Genomic DNA, 23,972 nt, shown 5'->3' with positions numbered 1-23,972 from the left:
AAATGTGGTCAATCAGACATATATGGTGTCATTAAGGGGGCACTTTGTCCTCTTCTGCTGCAGTAACAGCCTCTACTCTTCTGGGAAGGCTTTACAGTAGATGTGAGGATTTGATTGAGCATTAGTGAGGTCAGGTGCTGATGTTGGATGGTCAGTTCTGGATCACTCCAGCTCATTCCAAAGTTATTGGATGGAGCTTATCATTCCAGAGAACGCAGTTCCACTGATCCACAGCCCAGTGCTGGGGGGATTTATACCCCTCTAACCCACGCTTGGCATTGGGCATGATGACCCCATGACACATGATAGTCTCAGGTGTGGCTGCTCCAGACCGTCCCATTCCACTGGTCAGTGTATCCATATTACACTCAATACAAGTGTTATCTTGATGCCTTTGGATATATACAGATCAGGCATTACATTATGACCACCTCCTTGTTTCTATGCTCATCGTCCATTTTATCAGCTCCACTGACCATATAAGAGTACTTTGTAGTTCTACAGTTACAGACTGTAGTCCATCTGTTTCTCTGCATACTTTGTTAGCCCCCTTTTACCCTGTTCTTCAGTGGTCAGGACCCCCATGAACCCTCATAGAGCAGGTACTATTTGGGTGGTGGATCATTCTCAGCACTGCAGTAACACTGACGTGGTGGTGGTGTGTTAGTGTGTTGGTGTGTGTTGTGCTGGTCTGAGTGGATCAGACACAGCAGTGCTGCTGGTGTTTTTAAACACTGTGTCCACTCACTGTCCACTCTTTTAGACACTCCTACCATGTCAGTCCACCTTGTAGATGTAAAGTCAGAGACGATAGCTCATCTGCTGCTGCACAGTTTGTGTTGGTCATCCTCTAGTCCTTCATCAGTGGACACAGGACGCTGCCCACAGGACGCTGTTGGCTGCATATTTTTGGTTGGTGGACAGTTCTCAGTCCAGCAGCGACACTGAGGTGTTTAAAAACTCCAGCAGCACTGCTGTGTCTGATCCACTCAGACCAGCACAACACACACTAACACACCACCACCACGTCAGTGTTACCGCAGTGCTGAGAATGATCCACCACCCAAATAGTACCTGCTCTGTGAGGGTCCATGGTGGTCCTGACCACTGAAGAACAGGGTAAAAGGGGGCTAACAAAGTATGCAGAGAAACAGATGGACTACAGTTTGTAACTGTAGAACTACAAAGTACTCTTATATGGTCAGTGGAGCTGATCAAATGAGCATAGAAACAAGGACATAATGTTCATAATGGTCATAATGTTATGCCTGATCAGTATATAGTGGACCACGTGTGCCTTTGATTTCACCCAAACCGCCAGCGTCCCTCGCTATCCCCTCATCAATTTCCATCTGCAGCAAAACCACACACATGCTAATTCAATTAGCATTCATATTTCATGAGCTACAGTGTGCTGAAATATTGATGAAGATGGGCGCTCACGAAAGGACCCCGAAAAAGGCAGCTGTGTTTGTGCGCAGGTGAGAAGGGTTGTGAATTATGGCTGCGCTCAGAGAAAACAGTTTTGCCGTCTAATTATGAGACGGATTAATCTAGCTGCAGTTCAAGCTGTGACTCACAGGTAATGGCTTTCAAATCTGCTTTAATTCAGTCCCACTCAGTGAGCAGCAAACACCTGCATGAGGCGGCAAATAGGTGCCAACACAGACGAGAAAGAATTACACCCAAACTACCTGTCGGAGGTTTGAGGACAGCTTGTCTTCTTATGAAATATTCCAATTAATATTTGATTTTCATTGTGCTTTTCGTTCAATGGGCTTGCATGTTTTTACTTGAGACGCATTTATGATGTCTGTGAGCCTTATATTTTTATTAATCTTGTCCTTATTCCTGTGTAGAAGAAAACTAAACTAAAAAAAAATAAAATAATCTAATGCATGAAAACAAACCATAGAAATAACCCCAGATTGTATTAATCCCATATTGTTACATAACCCTTAAAAATAATCTATTATATCAATCCTGTGCTATAAATGCACCACAGAAATAAACCTACATTACAATAATCCTGTGCTATAAAATGAACCATAGAAATAACCCCAGATTATTTTAATCCTGTGATATAGAATGAACCATAGAAATAATCCCATATTATATGAATCTCATGCTGTAAAATGAACCATGAAAACAACCTGAGATTATAGTAATCCTGTGCCACAAAATGAACTGTATAAATAACCTCATATTATATTTAATCTTATTATATTATTATATTTAATTTAATGATGTAAAAGGAACCGGAAATGTAACCCTAGATTATACTAACCCTGTGCTATAAAATACACCATATAAAAATTCCAGATTATTTTTTAATCCTGTGCTATAAAATGAACCATAGAAATAACCACAGATTATATCAATTCTGTGGTATAAAATGAACCATAGGGATAACCCCAGATTATATTAATCCTGTACTATAAAATGCTCCACATTAATCTGGTGAGGTTATATTAATCCTGTGCTATAAAATGAACCATAGAAATAATCCCATATAAAATTGATCCAATGCTATAAAATGAACCACAGAAATAACCCCAAATTATATTAATGCTGTGCTATAAAATAAACCTTAGACCCATGCTATAAAATGCTCTATTCACCACAGAATTAAACCCAGATTATGTTAATCACATGTTACAAAATTAACTGTACAAATAACCTCAGTTTATATTAATCTCATGCTTTAAAATGAACCATAGAAATAACCCCAGATTATCATTTGCTATAAAATGAACCGTAGAAATAATCTCAGATTATATTAATCTCGTGCTCTGAAATGTACCACAAAATGACCCCAGATTATATTAATTCTCCGCTATATATTGCACCATAGAAATAACACCAGGTTACATTAACTTTGTGCTATAAATCAAACTGAAGAAATAACCACAGTTTATACTAATCCTGTGCTGAACAATGCACCACAGAAATAATGCCAGTTTTTTGGAAATGTTTAGGAAATTATAATACTGTTTACATACTACATAAAAAGTTGACTTTCACAGTTTAAATAGTTTTCAAACTCTCAGAGACACCCAGATGCATACACACACACACACACACACACACACACACACACACACACACACACACACACAACGGGACTCACTGGGCACTCTGTTGATGGCTTTGAGCGGCCTGAGCACACGCACTGTTCTGATGGCGGAGAGGTTGATGTTCTGGAGATCAAGAGAGTATTCTACCATCCTGAGAAAGAGAGAGAGAGAGAGAGAGAGAGAGAGAGGAGAGAGAGAGAGAGAGAGAGAGAGAAAAGGAGAGTATAGAGAAAGGAGTAAAGAGAAAGAGAGAAAAAGTGAGAGGGCAAGAAAGAAGAAGAAGAGGGGAGGAAGAGAAAGAAAAAAGAAAAAGGAGAGAAAAAAGAGAGAGAGAGATAAAAAACATAAGCAAACAATGCTACAATTCGCTTTTACTGATTTATATTTATGGATACATTTAAGCAAATCTGTAAGATTGACAGTATGTGTTTATTTGTTTATTCGTGTTATATATATATTTATGCACAGCAGTGGATTTGTAATTGGTTCAGAATTGGCCTTGGACAGCAGCATCACTCCTCCAGCGCCTGCTTACTGCACTCATCCATTTTCTCCCCAGGTGAGATGCAGATACACTACAGAGAGGCTTCACATTAATCTCATACATAAAACAAAACACCTCACACCTGGAGAGAACACGACAGCTCAGAGCCAGGCCCAGAACACACTGCTCTCCATCATCACTACGGTCTGTGTGTGCACTGAGCTGCTGCTTTGGTCTCTGCTCAGAGCACAAAATGAGCTGTTATTACAATACAGCAATTTAATGTACGTTTATCTCCAGACTCCTGATAGCTTTTATTACTTACATCATCAATATACACTATATTGCCGAAAGTATTTACTCACCCATCCAAATCATTGAATTCAGGTGTTCTAATCACTTCAAAGGCCACAGGTGTATAAAACCAAGCACCTAGGCCTGCAGACTGCTTCTACAGACATTTGTGAAAGAATGGGTCGCTCTCAGGAGCTCAGTGAACTCCAGCGTGGTACCGTGATAGGTCCAGTCGTGAAATTTCCTCGCTACTAAATATTCCACAGTCCACTGTCAGTGCTATTATAACAAAGTGGAACTGATTGGGAATGACAGCAACTCAGCCACGAAGTGGTCGGCCACGTAAAATGACAGAGCGGGGTCAGCGGATGCTGAGGCGCATAGTGCGCTGAGGTCGCTAACTTTCTGCAGGGTCAATTGCTACAGACCTCCAAACTTCACGTGGCCTTCAGATTAGCTCAAGAACAGCGTAGAGAGCTTCATGGAATGGGTTTCCATGGCCGAGCAGCTGCATCCAAGCCTTACATCACCAAGCGCAATGTAAAGCGTCGAATGCAGTGGTGTAAAGCGCCGCCACTGGACTCTAGAGTAGTGGAGACGTGTTCTCTGGAGTGACGAATCACGCTTCTCCATCTGGCAATCCGATGGACGAGTCTGGGTTTGGTGGTTGCCAGGAGAACGGTACTTGTCTGACTGCATTGTGCCGAGTGTAAAGTTTGGTGGAGGAGGGATTACGGTGTGGGGCTGTTTTTCAGGAGTTGGGCTCGGCCCCTTAGTTCCAGTGAAAGGAACTCTTAGTGCTTCAGCAGACCAAGAGATTTTGGACAATTTCATGCCCCCAACTTTGTGGGAACAGTTTGGGGACGGCCCCTTCCTGTTCCAACATGACTGCGCACCAGTGCACAAAGCAAGGTCCATAAAGACATGGATGAGCGAGTTTGGTGTGGAAGAACAGGCATGTGATACAATATAATCTGCCTGTATTGTAAATGTTTTCTCAGAATTCGACACTGGATGCCGTTTAAAACATTCTATACAACCACTGAACATTCAGTGGAGTGGGAGCCCATTAGAAGATTGGTGGCCATTATTAACCTCTCTCTCCCTCTCTCTCTCTCTCTCTCTCTCTCTCTCCCTCCCTCCCTCCCATGTCCTTCATGAATATTTGAGAAGCTGTGGACAGTCATGGCTTCCTCACAGGGCTACTCTGAAGTTTGATGCTCTTTCCTCATTATCTTTCGCTCTCGTTTCGTCTCTCTCCTCCGTTCCCTTCTGATTTCTCTCTTCTACAGCCGTCTCCAAACACACACTGGCTCTGCTCTATCAATTACCGTCAACACACTCTGCTTCTCCATTGCTTCTTCTTCTTTTTTACTCATTGCTCTTCTCCTTTTCCTTCTTCCCTCCATTGTCTCTATTTCTTCTACTACTTCTTCACATTCTTCCAGCATTTCTTTTCCTCCTATTACTTTTCTTTTTTTCCTCTGTTTCATCACCAGGATTGATTACTTCATCATCTTCTCTCATTATTTCCATTCGCTTGCGACAGATTGCCCTCCCTCTACTTCACCAGCTCTAGACTTTCCTCTTCTCTCACTCTGTCCAAATCTCTTTTCCTTCGTTCAGGGGTCAGATTCGTGAAAGTGAAAGTTTACTTTGTTGGTTCACATTTCTGATCATATTTAAAAGATCTGCAATAAAATACTACAGATTTTGAAAACTTTTCAGCATTAATTCGGTGTTTGAGATGTGATTCAGAGTGGTTTGGTGTGAAATGGTTTGGATGTCTTTACAGTGGTGGTGATAGGAACCAGGGGTCGCCATGACTACAACACAAATATAGACGTTTCATTTACTATCCAAAACCACCAGTGAACCTACATGAGTCTTCTGAGCTTTATATGGAATGTTGATGATGGAAAATAGTGGAAAATCAGAAAATAAGTTATTTCTGGACTATTTTGCCTCACAACACCCTGCATGTATCCCTCCATCATATTTGGATTTATAAAAATATGTTGTGGGTTAAAATATTCTCAAAACTATCGCAAAACAATGTCTCAGACATCAGGCAGCGTATTCATATCCATTTCATGTAATAACTTTCTGAGCTTCAGACGTCTGGTTCCTATCACCACCACTATAAACAATTCTGACTGGGTTTCTCTAGACCAGGGGTCGGCAACACGCAGCTCTGGAGGTGCATGTGGCTCTTTTACTGCCCTGTTGTGGCTTCACAGCAGAATTAGATTTGTAGGTAAAAATAAAATAATCCTCCTTTACAGTAAAATAAAGCTCTGCTGGTCGTTCAACACAGTTTAACAATAAATGGTCTTAAACTCTGGAGTTAATGTAGAACTGCTAATTCACCCTTTAACCCTGAAGATCAGCGCAGACTGCTGGTCACCATAGGAACCTTGCCTAGGTAATAGCTAATGAAAAGACAAAGAGAAAGATTTAAGGTGAACATTGACAATTTGGAGACAAACAGACTTATATGCATATATAATCAATCTAGCTGGTTTTCTGATATGTTTAATCTGCAATGAGAAACTGTCAAACACTAAAAAAGTCACGAAGCTGAAGTCACCTTGAGGTGGAATGGGAAAATTCGAACGAGAAGCTAGCGAACGAGAAGCTGACTTCAGCACTGTAAAAGTTGAACGTTGAGACACATTTTAGAATAAACTATTGTACTTTTGGAATGGTTTCCTGCCGGAGATGCGAGAAAAGCAGCTATAGCTGAGCTAAAACTAAAAGCAGAGCAAAGTAAGTCTGCGTTTTTATTTATATTATATTTTTTAATCTATACTAGTACATCAGCACATACTGAGACAAATTTACAACCAAGATGGCAAAATGGACACAAACTATTGTGGCTCCCAAGGAGATTTGACTTGACTGAAGCATTTCACATCAAAACCACTCTGAATTATTGTGTTACTTTGAGAAAAGTTGACGTGTCTTCACAAAAAACATATGTTTACTCTATAGAACAATTCTAAAAAACTTTTCTGTCTAATAATAAAATAGTTTCATGCAGTTCTTAGACCATAAGAGCTGGCAAGGTAAGCCTTCAGCCAAGTGTATCTAAACTATTGACTGGCACACATAAGCACTTAGCAATGGAAACAGAGTCATTTCTCAGAAGATAGGTCGGCTGGCTTTGGATGCTCCAAAAATATCTGTAGTGATTTTTCCAGCGATGCAGAAATGTCATGCGGCCAATTGAAATGGCAAATAAAATGAGACGACCCCGAGGAACCGGCTCAGCTTCTCTCACCTGCCCATCCACTCTCACTCAGAAACACTTTACACATACATTTTACAAGGAAAAGGTGCCACAGAGACTGTAATGCACATATGAGATCTATATTATGGAGACGGTGAAGATGGTATAGTACTCTCAACCCCAACATTGCACCAGCATGCAGCTTCACTACAAACCCTCCTGAGATCTTAAGACTTTTTCACAGTGTCTAACAGGTTCAGCAGCCATTTAAACATGAAAAACGTATTTGGCTTCTAAATCTGTCTTTGAAGCCAGGCAGGAGCCAGAAGGTCATGATGAGGTCATTCATACGCAGTGTGGAGGACAAATAAAAGATCTCACTCAGTAACAAAGATGGTGAATGACAAATTATCTTTACACCATAACATTTCGGAGCTTCATCACTCCAGCTCATCCTAAAGTTGATCAATGGAGATTCATCTTCCTGACTAAAGGTGTTCAGTGGAGCTCCATCACTCCACATCATCTGAAAGGTGTTCAGTGGAGCTTCAGCACTCCAACTCATCTCAAAGGTGTTCAATGGAGCTCCATCACTCCAACTCATCTCAAAGGTGTTCAGTGGAGCTCCATAACTCCACATCATCTCAGAGGTGTTCAATGGAGCTCCAGCACTCCAACTCATCTCAAAGACATTCACTGGAGCTCCAGCACTCCAACTCATCTCAAAGGTGTTCAATGGAGCTCTAGCACTCCAACTCATCTCAAAGGTGTTCAGTGGAGCTCCATCACTCCAACTCATCTCAGGTGTTCATTGGAGCTCCAGCACTCCAACTCATCTCAAAGACATTCAATGGAGCTCCATCACTCCAACTCATCTCAAAGGTGTTCAGTGGAGCTCCATCACTCCAACTCATCTCAGGTGTTCATTGGAGCTCTAGCACTCCAACTCATCTCAAAGACATTCAATGGAGCTCCATCACTCCATCTCATCTCAAAGACATTTAATGGAGCTCCATCACTTCAACTCATCTCAAAGGCGTTCAATGAAGCTCCAGCACTCCAACTTATCTCAAAGACATTTAATGGAGCTCCATCACTTCAACTCATCTCAAAGGTGTTCAATTGAGCTCCATCACTCCAACTCATCTCAAAGACATTTAATGGAGCTCCATCACTCCAACTCATCTCAAAGACAAGTTTAGACAAGTGAGCTACATCAGTCCAATTCAGACTAAAGGTGTTCAGTGGAGCTCCAGCACTCCAACTCATCCTAAAGATGGTCAAGTGTGTTTCATCACTCCAGCATATCCCAAAGTTGTTCAGTGGAGCTTCATCACTCCAACCCATCATTCTACTGCCAGTGTTTTTCTGTGGAGGTCACATGATGCACTCAAACAGTATTTTCAGCAACTGGTGTGCTTTGAAAAGCTCAATTCTTTAATTGAAGGGGCATCTGGATGCATTTGGACGTGTCCTGCACTTGAATGATGCACATGCACCATCGCAATTTCACAGCCTCTTCAGCAGACTAACCAGCTGGGCTGAGCTTAAGAAGAAGCAGCATATAAAGGATTCACAGTGAGAAGAGAAGGAGTGGAACTGGGAGGGATGCACTTGATGTTCCAAAGTGAGTGAAAATGAAAAAGAGACAGACTGAGAGAGAGAGAGAGAGAGAGAGAGAGGCTCTGTTCTAACTCCAAACTCCACGCAGCTGTTTCAGTGCACATCAATCAGCGAGTGTGTTTGGCACAGTAATTAGCGACCTGCCGGCGGGCAGACTTTCTCTAATTGTTCTCTCCTTTATTTGCATCCTCTTTTCTCTGCTCTCCCTTCATCTCCTTCACTTTAATGTAGTAGAGCTGTCTATGTGTAAGAAAGGTTGAGAGGGCACACATACAGAGGTACGCATGAAGTCATTCGCTGCTGAGGAGAGAAGAGCAAATCACAAGAGAACATAAAAAACGAGAGAAGATAATGGAGGAAAAGAGAAGAGAAGAGAAGAGAAGAGAAGAGAAAAGTGAGGAGGAAAAGAGAGGAGGCGTGAGGAGAAGACAAAAAAGGGCAGAAAAAGAGATGAAAAAGAAGGAAAGGAGAAGAGAAAAAATATGAGAGAAGACAAAGGAAGAGAAGAGAAAGGAGGATAAAAGAAAAGAACAGGAGAAAAAACAGAAGAGAAAAGAGAAGAAGATAAGAGAGGAGAAAGGAAGAGATGAGAAGAGGAAGAAGAAGAGAAGAGAATAGAAGAGAAGAGAAGAGAAGAGAAGAGAAGAGAAGAGAGAAAAAATATGACAAAAGAGAAAAGAGGATAAGAGAAAAGAAGAGGAGAAAACTAAAGAGAAGAGAAGAGAGGAGAAAACTGAAGAGAAGAGAAGAGCAAAGTGAGGAGGAAAAGAGAGGAGGCGTGAGGAGAAGACAAAAAAGGACAGAAAAAGAGATGAAAAAGAAGGAAAGGAGAAGAGAAAAAATATGAGAGAAGACAAAGGAAGAGAAGAGAAAGGAGGATAAGAGAAAAGAACAGGAGAAAAAACAGAAGAGAAAAGAGAAGATAAGAGAGGAGAAAGGAAGAGATGAGAAGAGGAAGAAGAAGAGAAGAGAAGAGAAGAGAGAAGAAATGTGACAAAAGAGAAAAGAGGATAAGAGAAAAGAAGAGGAGAAAACTAAAGAGAAGAGAGGAGAAAACTGAAGAGAAGAGAAGAGAAGAGAAGAGAAGAGAAGAGAAGAGAAGAGAAGAGAAGAGAGGAAAATATGAGAGAAGAGAAAGGGAGATACAAGAAAAGAAAAGGAGAAAACTGAAGAGAAGAGAAGAAGAGAGGAGAAGAGAAGAGAAATATGAGAGAAGAGAAAGGGGGATACGTGAAAAGAAGAAGAGAAACCTGAAGAGAAGAGAAGAGAGAGTTTATTGGAACAGAGCCCTGTCTGTTTTTTGGAACACAGCCCTGTGTGTAAAACAATAGATAGTAGTGCTGGCTCTGGATGCTAATGGACTCCTGCCAGGGCTCCTACTGCACAAAGCAGCAGGCTTATCGTCAGCCGCTCACGCAAACATCCAGTCCCAACACAGGCGGGGTGTGAGTGTGTGTGTGTGTGTGTGATATCGGTGCATGAACACTGCACTCTCTCCACTCACGTCCATTCGTCTCCACTCACTTTATGTTTTTGGACTGCAAAGTCTTATTCTACACCTTTCTGGTTTTGGCGTTTGAAAAACTGCAGTCAATTATGAGGAAAATGTTCTGTAACAATCTAGTGCCCCACATCACAGACCTAATTCTTGTACTCACATTACAGTTAGTGACCTGATAAGACCTTTGGGAAACAATTTACTTGAAGGCTACCTACATAAGGATGTCATAACATGTAAGATACCATAAGCTGAAGTAAATGACATTGTATTGACTTGAGGGTTTTGTATTTTAACTCATGTAGAACTACATAAAACTACATAACTTCTAAACTAGACCTTCTGAGCTCCGTTACTTACAAATGATGCTTCATAATAATGTTATAAATGGAACAAATATCCTTCGCTTTAGTTTAAGGTCCCTTATGTCAACGCAATGTCATTTACTTCATAGAACATCTTATGTCATCTTACAGTTACTAGCATAAGGTTACAAGCAAACTCAGGAAATTAAATTAAAACTAAACTTAGGAAACTAAAATGAGTAACTTTTTAAGGAACTCAAGAAACTTTTCAGGAACTTTTTCTAGAATTATTAACTTTTTAAGGAATGCAGGAACATATTCAAGAATTAGACACGTAGGGACATTTTCAGGAACTCAAGGAATTTTTCAGGAACCAGGACCTTTTTCAGAAATTCAGGAACTTTTTCAGGGACTTGGGAACTTTTTTAAGATTCCTGGAACTTTTTTAAAAAACGTTGTTAGGTCATTTCCACCAGAGAATGAGTGTTTTAAACTGTCTGGTTCTCCTTTAGGAACTGTGTTTCTCTTTTAGGGACTGTATGGTTCTCATGTAGGAACTGCGTAAAACCGCCTGGTTCTCCTTTAGGAACTGTGTTTCTCTTTTAGGGACTGCGTGGTTCACTTTTAGGCTCTATTTCTGGAACTGTGTGGTTGTCCTACTGATTTGTGTGGTTCTTTGGGGACCGTTTGGTTCCCCTTTTGGGAACAGTGAGGGTTTCCTTCAGAAACTATGTGGTTCTCCTTCACGAATGGTGTGGTTCTCCTTAAGAAACTCAGTTTTCTTTCAGGAACTCTGTGGTTTTTCTTTAAAAACTGTGTGGTTCTTCTAAAGGAACTGTATAGCTCTCTTTCAGGAACTGTCTAGTTCTCCTTTAAGAACTGTTTGGTACTCCTTTAGGAATTGTGTCGTTCTCCATCAGAAATTGTGAGGCAATCCTTCAGGAACAGTGTTATCACCCTTCAGGAAATGTGCAATTTTTCAGACCTCCCGAAGGTTCTGTACTTCTTTAGTTCCTCAAAGGTTTCTGGAACCTTGATGGAACGCTCTAATTTCTTTTGCTTTCTTTTTTGATGTTTTTCACGGTGCATTCATCCATTCCTGTTCCCGCAAAAATGGTAATGCAGTCTGAATTGCGAGAGAGAGAGAAGCAGCAGGACGGAGCTGTCTCTGCCCCAGGAGGAAAGACACTGAACTTATGGCTCCCTGTCAGAACCCATCAGCCCACACAGTCCCAGCCACCCCCAGCATGTCTAAATGAGACTAATCATTCATTTAATCAGTGCTGCAGGGATGGAAGGAGGAAGGAGCATGAAAGAGGGAGCAGAATGCAATGGAGGTTGTGTCTGATGCCCATAATAAAGGTATACAACAAGTACAATGTAGCAAAAAAGAAAAACAGAAGTTACCAACTGTACAAGTCCCCCTGCTTTCTGATATGATAAAGTCCTGGTGGAGGTTTCATGCTGGGGGTCCTTCTGCTATCTGGACAAGCTTGTCCATTTTGGAGCCACCTACATGTGCCATACAGCCTCCTGCCTCATCTGGGTGCCCCCGAGATGTTATTAATTAATCTATCACTACATCCTTATGGATCTCCTGTCATCATTTGTAATGCGTTTTCATGTAATCCTTTCATGAATTTCTAACCAGAAATTTCCAGAAGCTGTAAACTTGCCTTCATATTGAACCTCTTCTGCACCATCGTTATGTACCATCCCACCATGTCCTACATCTACCATCAGCCTCTTTGGGAGCTTTTCCTTTAGAGTCTTGGTTCCTCTCAATGGTTCTTCCTCATGCTCTTAGAGAGTTTCTAATTTTGAAAGTGTTTTAGTTTCTCTCAGTGATTCCCCTTCAATTTTTTAAAAAGCTTTTTTCCTTTTGCGTTTTAGTTCCTTTCAGGGTTTCTTCCTTAAACTCTTGGGAATTTTCCCCCTTCGGCTATTGGTTCTTACCAGAGTTTTGGTTTTTCTCAGTGGTTCTTCCTCACGCTGTTAGGGAGTTTTTCCTTTTGAGTCTTGGTTTCTCAAAGTAGTTCTTCCTCACGTTCTTAGGGAGTTTTTCCTTGTCTTGGTTCCTCAAACTGTTTCTTCCTCACACTGCTAGGGAGTTTTTCCTTGTCTTGGTTCCTCAAAGTGGTTCTTCCTCACGCTGTTAGGGAGTTTTTCCTTGTCTTGGTTCCTCAAACTGTTTCTTCCTCACACTGCTAGGGAGTTTTTCCTTGTCTTGGTTCCTCAAAGTGGTTTTTCCTCACGCTGTTAGGGAGTTTTTCCTTGTCTTGGTTCCTCAAAGTGGTTCTTCCTCATGCTGTTAGGGAGTTTTTCCTTGTCTTGGTTCCTCAAAGTGGTTCTTCCTCACACTGCTAGGGAGTTTTTTCCTTGTCTTCGTTCCTCATCGTGGTTCTTCCTCACACTGCTAGGGAGTTTTTTCCTTGTCTTGGTTCCTCAACGTGGTTCTTCCTTATGCTATTAGGGAGTTTTTCATTTTGAGTCTTGGTTCCTCAAAGTGTTTTTTCCTTGTGCTCTTAGGGTGTTTTCCTTTTGAGTTTGGTTCCACTCAATGGTTCTTCCTCATGTTCTTAGAGTTTCTCATTTTGGCTTTTCTTAGTAATTCCTCTTCAAAGTTCTTCCTTTTGAGTCTTAGTTCCACTCAGTGTTTTTTTCTCATGCTCTTAGGAACTTTTCTCCTTTGAGTCTTGGTTCTTCTCAGTGTTTCTCTCTGTGATTCTACATCAAGCTGTTAGAGCTTTTCCATACATTTTACCCTCTGAGATGGACAAGATGCTTTGAGACAGCATCTTTTGAAGAAAGTGTTGTACAAATAATTTCCAATTGAATTGAATAACACTGTACACCAGCGTGGGAGAATCACAAGGACACACAGCACAGAGTTGACTATGTTGATGAGTCAGTGGCTACGTCAGTCCTGCAGTTATCATATCTGAGTGGAGCTCAAGGTTGGCCTCACTCTTTCTCTATCTGTGGACAAGAGTAGCAACTGTTACTCTAATGGCTTTCTTTACCACCAGTCAAACAGGAGCACACAGGAAAGGCCTTGCTCTAAATTGATCTTGACAAATAGTGGATCTCTGCCTGGCTGGCTGATTGATTTGGAGAGGAACCGTTCAGCTCTTTGGGGTCAGGCCCTTTCTCTAGCACAGACAGACACTTGGTGGGCCAGTAAATGCCTGAATTGGAAAAACAGGCAACATCGAGAATTTAGAATGATACAAAGGAAAATCAAGCATTGAACACTTGTGGCATTAACTCTTTAAGACCTAAGGCTAAAAGTGGGGTATTTTTATGACTGTAACTTCATGTTATTTCAGGTTATCATCAAGTTATTCAGCATGAACTCAACTTTTCTGTTATCATGGCTCCTGGAACCATGGGGGCAAGTGGGCATTAGAGTCTTCACTTTTTAAAGAATTGAGGTGATGCGCCACCACTTTTTGATGCTTTTATATATCAGTTATGGGGCGAGGCAGGACATTTTATTAACAGTTTAGTGAGACAACTGCTGTAGTTCACTACTCTGATAAACACAGTTTATTTTACCTTTACAAAAAATCAATTTCCATATTTCACACTGCTACTTATTCAGGACCGGCTCCCATCCCTTTGACCTATAAACCTGAAACACACTTACTTTTGAAAAAAACACTAGTAAAATCTGACAAAAATGAAAAATAATTTGCAATATGATTTTCTTTTTGGGATGTTCTGGATACTGAGCATATCTACACAGCATGAGGGGGGATCCCATACACTTACAGTTTTACTAACAAGCCAGTGGCTCTTCTCATTAAAGGGCAGGGCGTCCCCTATAAACAGGTGCTACAGCATTATGAGCACTCAGATTCATTTTTAAAGGAGATCTCCTCCTCCTTTAAATCCTTTATAACGCAAAGACTTTGGTGAATTATATTATAAACACTTTATAATGCAAACCCAGTGAACCCGCAAAGTCAAAACAAAGTTGGTTTTACTTAGTGAGTCAGTGATCTAGTCATCTATTATCAGTCAGATAAATATGTGATTTGTCAGTAAGTTCCACTTTGTTGCCTGGTATTAATAATAATAATAATAATAATAATAATAATAATAATAATAATCTCAGGTTACATTAATTCCGTGCTATAAAACAAAAATAAACTCAGCTCATATTATTCATATGCTATCAAACAAAACATAGAAAAAACACATATATTACTTTACCCCGGGTTATATTAATCCTGTGCTTTACAAAGACCTATAGGAATAAAACCAGTTTATATGAATCATGTGTGAATTGCTATGCTATTTCATTCCAGCATATTCTGTGGAGTTTTTGTAGGTTTTCTTGAATATGGAGACACTCGAAGAAGCCTTCTCTATTCTGTAATGCCTGTGGCCCAAATCAAGCTGACATATATATTGCCCCACCTCAAGTATATGAAAAGTTTCAGGTTCTTATCCCATTTCATAAACATATAGATGTGCTGCGATAAAGTAATTTATGAAGTAAAGTGAACTCCCCAAGTGAGCCTAGCATTTCTGCATTTTTCATATTTGCAGAGTTTAACAAAAAAGATAAAACATAATATGTGCATAACTATTGCACAGGACGCAATGTCTGTTATATATATTTTTTCCAATATTTTAAATTCAGCAAATAAATGTGTGTTAAAATGAGCAGATACACTGATCAGGCATAACATTATGACCACCTCCTCGTTTCTACGCTCATTGTCCGTTTGATCAGCTCCACTTACTATATAGGTGCACTTTGTAGTTCTACAGTTACAGACTGTAGTCCATCTGTTCTTCAGTGGTCAGGACCCCCATGGACCCTCACAGAGCAGGTACTATTTGGGTGGTGGATCATTCTCAGCACTGCGGTAACACTGATGTGGTGGTGGTGTGTTAGTGTGTGTTGTGCTGGTACGAGCAGATCAGACACAGCAGTGCTGCTGAAGTTTTTAAGGTGGTCATAATGTTATGCCTGATCAGTGTATGTGTTCTCTGTGGAGGGTGTGTTAACTTATTTCACACCCTAACCCCTGGTCAAATGACATTTGACTGTATGTTGGTGTGGATAAAGGATAACTCGGTCCTTACCCTGCCATGACGATGAAAAAGTCCAGTCTGTTCCATGTATCGCCAAGGTAACAGCGACGGCCAAAGATCCCCAGAGCCACCATCTTCACCACCATCTCCAGTGCAAAGAAGATATAAATGAAAGCATCGAACGCCTGGGAAAGAGAAGAGGGGGGGAGGGAGAAAGATTTCAAATAGAGCAGTGGTTCACAACATGGTCCTCAGGGCTCCCCAAGTGGTCCACATAAAGAACACTACCTGCCTAAATCACTGTCTGTTGTCGTTGCTGCTGAATAGCAGGCGGTACAGAAGCATAAATCCAGAACCATGAGTTCCTGGGGGGGCTGCAGAGGGGCATTAAGGAAGCTGCAGAAAAGTCCCAGAAGTTATATCAAGATTTAATCTGAAGTCATTTTCTCGAATCTGCTTGAACCATATCTAAAAACGTGGTACTTGTTTAAAAGTGGTAGATGTTATTAAATGCTATTAAAATGAAGTACATGCCAACCAATCACAATTCATGGCCATGCCTTATAGTAGATAGCTAGCAAAATGGACGGGGTGCTGATTAGACATGGTCCTTATCCGTTCAGAGAAAGTAATGACCGGAGTGAGGGTCGAAGGGCAGCACAGTGGAACTTGCTATCCACAAAGGGGACATTTGACTAAAAAAGACATGGGGCCTAGTCTTTAAGACCTAAGGTCACTAGTCACAGTATTTATAGCAATTATTTAGCAGTGCTTGGATGACTGCCCATATTCCTATTTGGGGTGAATATAACTTTACCTTTGTAATCCAGTATCTCACACAGATTTGAAGTCTGACTACTGCCAGAAAACAAAAGCTTTAAAAGGTACTGTGAAGTCATTGTTTATTAATCTTTCGAATCATTCTATTAGTTTTAAATTCAACTTGAAATCAAAACAGACCTTTCTTAACCTTATTAAGCATATTAAGCACCATTCATCATGTTACACTATTTAAACCTCTAAAACATCTTTTGATATTTGATTATTAAAAGAAAACGCTCAGGTAGCTCAGAGACCCTCCTTTATACATGTCCTCTGCTCATTAACAGTCCTTTCAGACAGCTTTAAAACAGGAGTCGCCCTTATAAACATGTCTATATAGCATCTGAAAGCTTTATCTACACGCGCATGATGCTGTGGCCTTTGGCTCAGAGCTGTCCAGCACATTGTTTCCTGAAGGCTCAATCTATGAAAGACTGATGAGAGCTGAATTATCTCTTTATCAGTCCAGACGGCACGTTGGGTTGGAAAGTGTGCATTTGATAAACGATTGAAAAACAGCACTGTCATGGGAGCACGCTGGGTCAATAGTCCATTTGCAATCATTCTGACAACTGACCACTACTGACCACTACTGATAACAGACATGTTTGGCATTTGAAGTTTGCTTCTTTAGTTTTGCTCTGGAGCTTTGAGGCTAATGTAGCAAGTAATCAATATTTATGATGGACTGGAAGTAATGGAAGTCTCAAACTATGTCAGGTTGTTGAGTGATCTAGCTCCAGTGCAGAACTGAAGACACCAAACATCGACTATATTTGGCTTGAAAAGTATTTTTCCACATAATCAAATGGATAAAATGTAAAAATAGTCATTCAGAGTGGTTTAATGTGAAATGTTTCATTTTAGAGTCAGTGAGTGTGTTTACAACCACTTAAAAATCCAATGACCGCAGAAAATCAGATTTTGTTGGTAACCTGATCAATGTGTTTACATGCATCTGTGTAAAAAGATAATGTGAAAACTCCAGGTCTACATGAGTCAGACAGTAATCAGATTTTTCCTTTACAACCAGCCAATAAACTCAAACAATAAAACCTGATGTAAATGTAATGTAAAGCTTTGCGCCACTTTGTCTGAAACTATGAACATACATCATCTGGAAGATGAAAAATATTTAAATCATTCATTTCGTCATGCATATATTCGGTGTCAGCGTCACTCCAAAAGTGTTTTGCTGCTTTGCAATGATGCTGCTCACTTATTTCCAGTACCGCTGTCTGTTTTTGCACATGTGCAGACTGAGAAATCCAAAAGAAATCAGAGTAAGAGTTCACATGCACTGAGAAATCTGATTACTGAGCTAAAATCCAACTCTTTTTATCAGATTTCGTTATCAGATTTCTAGACCTTACTCCGTTTTAAGAAATCAGTGTACTGTTTACATGACCATAATCGGACAACAGCAGAAAACTGATTGTGATTGGATTATTGAGTGCATTTAAACACACTCAGTATAGTTCACTGTGATGGTGATAGGAACCAGACGTCTGAAGCTCCTTCACTGAGAGTTATTACATGAAATGGTTATGAATTTGCTGCTTGATATCTGAGACATTGTTTTACGGTAGTTTTGACATTAGCCTTTTGGCTAAATGCATTCATAGTGGAGAGCTGCATGCAGGGTGTTGTGAAGCAAAATAGTCCCCGAATAAAATACATTTCTTTCAGATTTATCACTATATTTTCATCAGAACTCAGAACGTACTGATAAATAGTGTTAAATAAAGAAATCTGAGTCTGTAAGTTTCTCTGTAATGAAGCATTTCACATCAAACCGCTCTGAACGACTGTTTGGATCTGTGATTGAATTACGCTGAAAATTTGAAGAATTCCTCTTTTCACCCAATGACTGCTTTAAGACAGTGACTGCAGTTTGAGTGACTGGTTCCACTCAGGCCACCATCACACTTGATCGCATGCTTTGTTCTGTGCGTTGTTGCGCAGCCGAGGCGTTTCAGCTCTTTATTGTGTTATTCTTCCTGTGGAGATAATTACAAACATGCGAGGAGTGTATTGTTGGTACAGAAACACACACACACACCCACTCACACACACACTGCCATCATCTTACTAACAGCTCCATTCTCAGCTACTATTGAGCATGAGCGGTTGCCAAGTAAACAGAGGGCAGCATTTATTTTGCTCAGTCTTAATGTGCGAGGTAGACAGAACAAAGGCCAATCAAGGCCAATCAACACACCAGAGATGCAGACTCGAGTCACACACAAGTTGTATGTTGACTGCCTCACTCCTTAACCCAGATTCATCTGCAACTGACTTGCGCCTCAACATGGACACGTCATTAATTTACTCATGCCATGACTTGGGCTCACCCATACTGATGCATGCCTTGACTTAGACTCACGCTTACTGACTTGCATCTCAATTTAGACTCACTTACACTGAATCGCAACTTGATTCACACTCACCCTTACTGACTCACACTTTGACATGGACTCACCCTTACTGACTTACGTCTTGACTTAGACTCACCCTTACACACTCACACCTTGATTTGGACTCAGCCTTACTGACTCATACCTTGATTCAGACTCGCCCTTTGTGACTCACGCCTTGACTCAGACTCAACCTTACTGACTTGCGTCTCAATTCAGATTCACTTATACTGACTCACAACTTGATTTAAAACACTTAAAACACTTGATTTAAAACACTGCATTCCAGCATAAAAACCTTATCCCATCTGTGAAACATGGTGGTGGTAGTATCATGCTTTGGGCCTGTTTTGCTGTATCTGGGCCAGGATTTTGTGCCATCATTGATGGAACAATGAACTCTGAATTATACCAGCAAATTCTAAAGGAAAATGTCAGGACATCTGACCATGAGCTGAAACTTAAGAGAACATGGGTCATGAAGCAAGACAACGACCCTAACAAATAATGTTTTGGAATGGCCAAGTCAAAGTCCTGGCCTTAATCCTATAAAAAAGTAGTGGAAGGACCTGAAGCAGCAGCTCATGGGAGGAAACCCACCAACATAACAGAGCTGAAGCTGTTTTGTAAGGAGGGGCTAAAACTCCACCAAGATGATGTGCAGGACTAATCAACAGTTACCAGAAACGTTTAGTTGCAGTTATTGCTGCACAAGGGGGTCACACCAGACACTGAAAGCAAAGGTTCACATACTTTTGCCACTGACAGATCTGTAATATTAGATCACTTTCCTCAATAAATAGACCAAGTCTAACATTTTTGTCTCATTTGTTTAATGTGGTTCTCTTTATCTACTATTAGGACTTTATTATTAGGAAGTTTTAGGTCAAATTTATGCAGAAATATAAAAATTCTAAAGGGTTCACAAACTTTCAAGCACCACTGTAGATAGATAGATAGATAGATAGAGAGAGAGAGAGAGAGAGAGAGAGAGAGAGAGAGATGCTGCCATCCCACTCAGTTTCTCTCCATTAGCATTCAATTCGTGAATCAAAGGTGTGGAGAAAAAAGGGGGGATATGCAGAAACATCACAGAGACTCTGAGCTGATTCATGTCTGTCTCTGAGCCTCAGACTGATACTATATTTAACCTCCAACATGTTCGCTCACTCAAACGAGCTGCGGCCGATCAGGAACTCGCAGCTTTCTCAATGACAGCTGAATGTCACTGAGGCTCCGACAGCAGCCGCACTGAACAGCAACAGGCTTCGCTTTCATGACTCACAAGAAAGTCTGCAAGAATTAAGCAGCAAAGATGATATTATTGTGGATTTTTGCTGACATTTAATGGGAAAAATAGCTCTATAATGCTCTATAGCAATTCATATGATTCACACAGTCATTCTGACAGATTGTAATGCACTACAGGAAGCATAGGGGGCGAACTATCTCACTGCACTTTAAACGATGGTGATGGAAAAGGGAGAGGAGTTGAGGAATATTTAGTCGAGCACTTTATCAGTGATTGATTCTATAACAGTAGTGGCTACACTGAAAAAGAAAAAAAGGAAGAAAGTGAGGCGTCAAGGCTGCCGCACCGTCGCTGTGGTGTGTGTGAGAAGGTCACACAGCCTGAGGAGGAAAAGCTCAGCGATGCAGGATGAGTCACACTAAAGCCTGAGGAGTTCAACTCAAACCCTGTATTACTCCTGACCAGGCCGCTCCCTCACAGCCTCCCGTATAAACACCAGAGCAGACGCACTCATTAGCAATTACTCACACTCTTCTCACACCACCAACAAAACATGACTTAAAATTTAATACAATGTTTGTGTTTTGGGGATTCGCTGATGCATTAAATCCTTCTTTTCTGATTTTATTAGATCTTAGTGCGGCTTTTGATACCACTGAAAACAAGATTTTAGTCCAGCGTCTCGAATGCTGGGTCGGCCTCTCGGGCACAGTTTAAGAATTGTTTAAATCTTACTTGGATATTATCCAGTTCATGATTTCACTGGGAAATCATTCATCAAAAAAGATTTCGCATTTCTTCTGGAGTCCCTCAAGGTTCAGTTTTAGGGCCTTTGCTTTTCTCTTTGTACATGCTACCTCTAGGTGATGTCATTAGGAAACATAATATAAATTTTCATAGCTATGCTGACGACACCCAGTTATACATTTCCATTCCTTCTGATGATCAAGACTCTGTAGACAGACTGACCAGCTGTGTGTCAGACATTTCTGAGTGGATGTCGCAAATTTTTTTACAACTAAATAATGAAAAAAAAATGAAATACTGATCCTTGGTGATAAAACTCAAAGTAAGCAGCTTTATGAGAAATTTCGTTCTTTAGCTTCATATACCAAACCTGGAGTAGGAAACCTGGGTGTGATCTTACTCAGAGCAGGCTCTGTTCCCTGTTGTGGGACTAATAAGGGTCACTTGATAATAATTAATAATCTTAATAATATGTTACCAGTAGCTACATAGTTATTGCTTGCATTGTTAATGTGTAATTACACAGTTACTAATGACACATAACATAAAGTGGGACCACAAATTATGTAAATTTGATTGTTAGCTAAACCATCACTATGCTTTGTAAAGGCTTGCGGATCCTTAGTTGTAAAGCACTCTCTGATAGTCTTGTGTGAATGAGACTTCAACTAATCTCTCCTGAGGTTCTGAGGACAGCAGCCGTGGACCCGCTGACCTTTGGAATTACAGCCAGAACAAAGCGTAGAACTGTTTGTTTTCTGTCGAGGCAAAAGGCAGAGAGCTGAAAAACACAATACTTCAACCCTAGAGTTATTACTGTCAGCTTTAGTGCCTCTCGGATATTTTTACAGGATAATTCAGCTGTAATTAAACAGGAAGAACTTAAGTATAGTCAGTTTGACTAGCCAAGATATGCTTTGTGATATCAAGCTTAAATATTATAATTTTTATAGACAACAATATGCACTGATGTGCAGGCTTGGGCACAGGGGCTTAAGCCCCTACCCCTTTTAGCACATAAGGCCCTTTTAATGAGCTCTAAATGCTTAACATGCTTCTGTGCAAAATCTGTTTAAAACTTTGGTTGCATCTGTAATTTTATAAAAAGGCTTTAACACAGCAACCCAATGGCACAGCGCCATTGCTTTTTAGTTTATTTATTTATTTTTGTTTATTTATTTATTTATTTTGCCTGCTGCTTTCAGTTTACATCATACGACAGTGCTAGCAGGTTTGTCCTTACTGACACTCTGTATTGTTAGCTTCACAGTGATAGACACTACAAGGTAAGTTGCTCTTATTTGTTATGTATGTATATTGAGTATATGTAAAAAATGAAATGTCTACATTATGGAAGCATTATAGGTACTAATTTCAAAATGATGAACTTTAAGAATCTAGGTTGATCAAAAACTGCCAAAGCTTCATGACATTTTAGTTATTTGTGTACATAAGTTTGGCCGAAGCTTTCTGGTTACACTTTATTTGGATAGTAATTCAGCTAAATATCTACTAAACTGACCAGAATTTTCTTTAACTCTAAACCTGCTCTAATCCTAACCCTAACCTTAACCTCAACCCAAAACCTTAACCTCAACCCAAAACCCTTGGTCCTAGCCCTAACCCTGGTCCAAATCCTAACCCTAACCCCACCACTGTTTAGAATCAACTAATTTTCAACAGACAGGGATGCTGTGGAGTCTTTTTGGGGCTCCCTCTCCAGGCCTGTCCTCCCCCCTTTTTTGTCTTTTTGTTTTTTTCTGCCCTACCACCTCCTTGGATCAACCCGCTAATGAAGAGCTCCGCTGCCTCCTGCCAAAATTCATGACTTCCACTGACAAATGCAGGACAAAGGAGGCGTCAACATAACCTGATCTCACTCAGTGTAAAAAGCCACATATGCATCTCATTGGTTGCACCTTCTCAGGGCAGCAGCAGGTCCAAGGCCTAGAGCAGGCTGAGGCAGCAGTCTATGAGCCTCAGTCCACTAAAGCATAGTCGCCTCTTCAATAAGATCTGATGGTCACTGCTATGGAAAGTGGCTCTGGTGTGATGTTTAGCCCTACTGCACTGGGAAGCAGGCTGAGGGGAGAGGGGGGATGAAGGATGAAGGGAGCAGGGAGGATGGGGGCTGGTTGGTGGGGGGCCCTTGGCACCCTGGCTCTCCCTTTCTTCTGTATAGCAAAGAAATTTATCTAGTTATTACTGACACAGATTACTACAGTAGACTATTGCATTTGGGTACAAAGATGCGAAATTTGCATATGGGTTTATACGTGTATAAGTGTATACATATATATTTTATTTGATTTGTTTGGTATACTGCCTGTCTGTCATTTTTTTTGTTTGTTTTATGTTTGGCTTGTCTTGCTTTTTCACTTTATTTGTTTGTTTTATGTACTGTCTGTCTGTTGTCATGATTTTTTTCTGGCTTGTCCTGCTATCCTACTGTCCTACTATCTGTTTGTTGTCATAAAATAAAAAAAAGATAGTTTGCTCATGATTTGAACATCTGTAGATAATCTACAGGGGACTATAGTGGACCATCCAAATAAAGTGAGATTGGCTCTCCTGCTATAATGCATAGGTTGTTTGGAGTATCATAGTCACGAAGCAACATTGCTGTAATTTGGCTACTGCTGACAGTGTTTGGATATTTGGGCAAATTTCTACCTGCATTAGTCACAAACCCATTAACCACTGTGGTTACACAAAGCTAAAGTTGGCTTCCTATTCACTGGATTCTTCCTCTGCCAGAATAAATGGTTACAAATGTTTAAAAAAAGAAAAAATGGGGTTCTTTTTTTTTTGTTTTGGATTTTTCCCCAATTTTCTCCCCAATTTAGTCATATCCAATTCCACCCACTAGCTAGGACTCCCCAATCACATGATACCACCAGTGCTAGGAGGGTGAAGGCTAACAGAGGCTTCCTCTGAGACCTGTGAAGCACCAGCGCATCTTTTCGAACTGCTGCTAATGCAACATCATTGGACAGATGAACGCACTCGGAGGAAAGTGCCAACCGGGAAAGCGCCAACCAGGGTTCTATGGGCTATGGGGTTCTTTACATTGGTTACCATCACTTTTGTGGTCTGGAATGCATACACAGTCCTGATCAAGCAGAGAAGTGAAGGTTTTACAGCTTTTTTTTTGTAAGCAACACCTTGGCGG

General features: G+C 40.6%; 1 protein-coding gene across 1 annotated transcript in view; it reads right to left on the bottom strand.

Moving 5' to 3' along the window:
* The window catches only part of cacna1ia (calcium voltage-gated channel subunit alpha1 Ia), a 295,143-nt gene that overhangs the window by 120,193 nt on the left and 150,978 nt on the right, over nucleotides 1–23,972 (bottom strand). Inside the window, 2 exon segments of the mRNA XM_036589758.1 lie at nucleotides 3,131–3,228; nucleotides 15,614–15,747. Coding sequence (XP_036445651.1) covers nucleotides 3,131–3,228; nucleotides 15,614–15,747 — 232 coding nt within the window.

This window comes from Colossoma macropomum, unplaced genomic scaffold (genome assembly GCF_904425465.1).
Source record: "Colossoma macropomum unplaced genomic scaffold, Colossoma_macropomum, whole genome shotgun sequence".
Lineage (NCBI taxonomy): Eukaryota > Metazoa > Chordata > Actinopteri > Characiformes > Serrasalmidae > Colossoma > Colossoma macropomum.
This window is presented reverse-complemented; position numbering and strand designations above follow the sequence as displayed.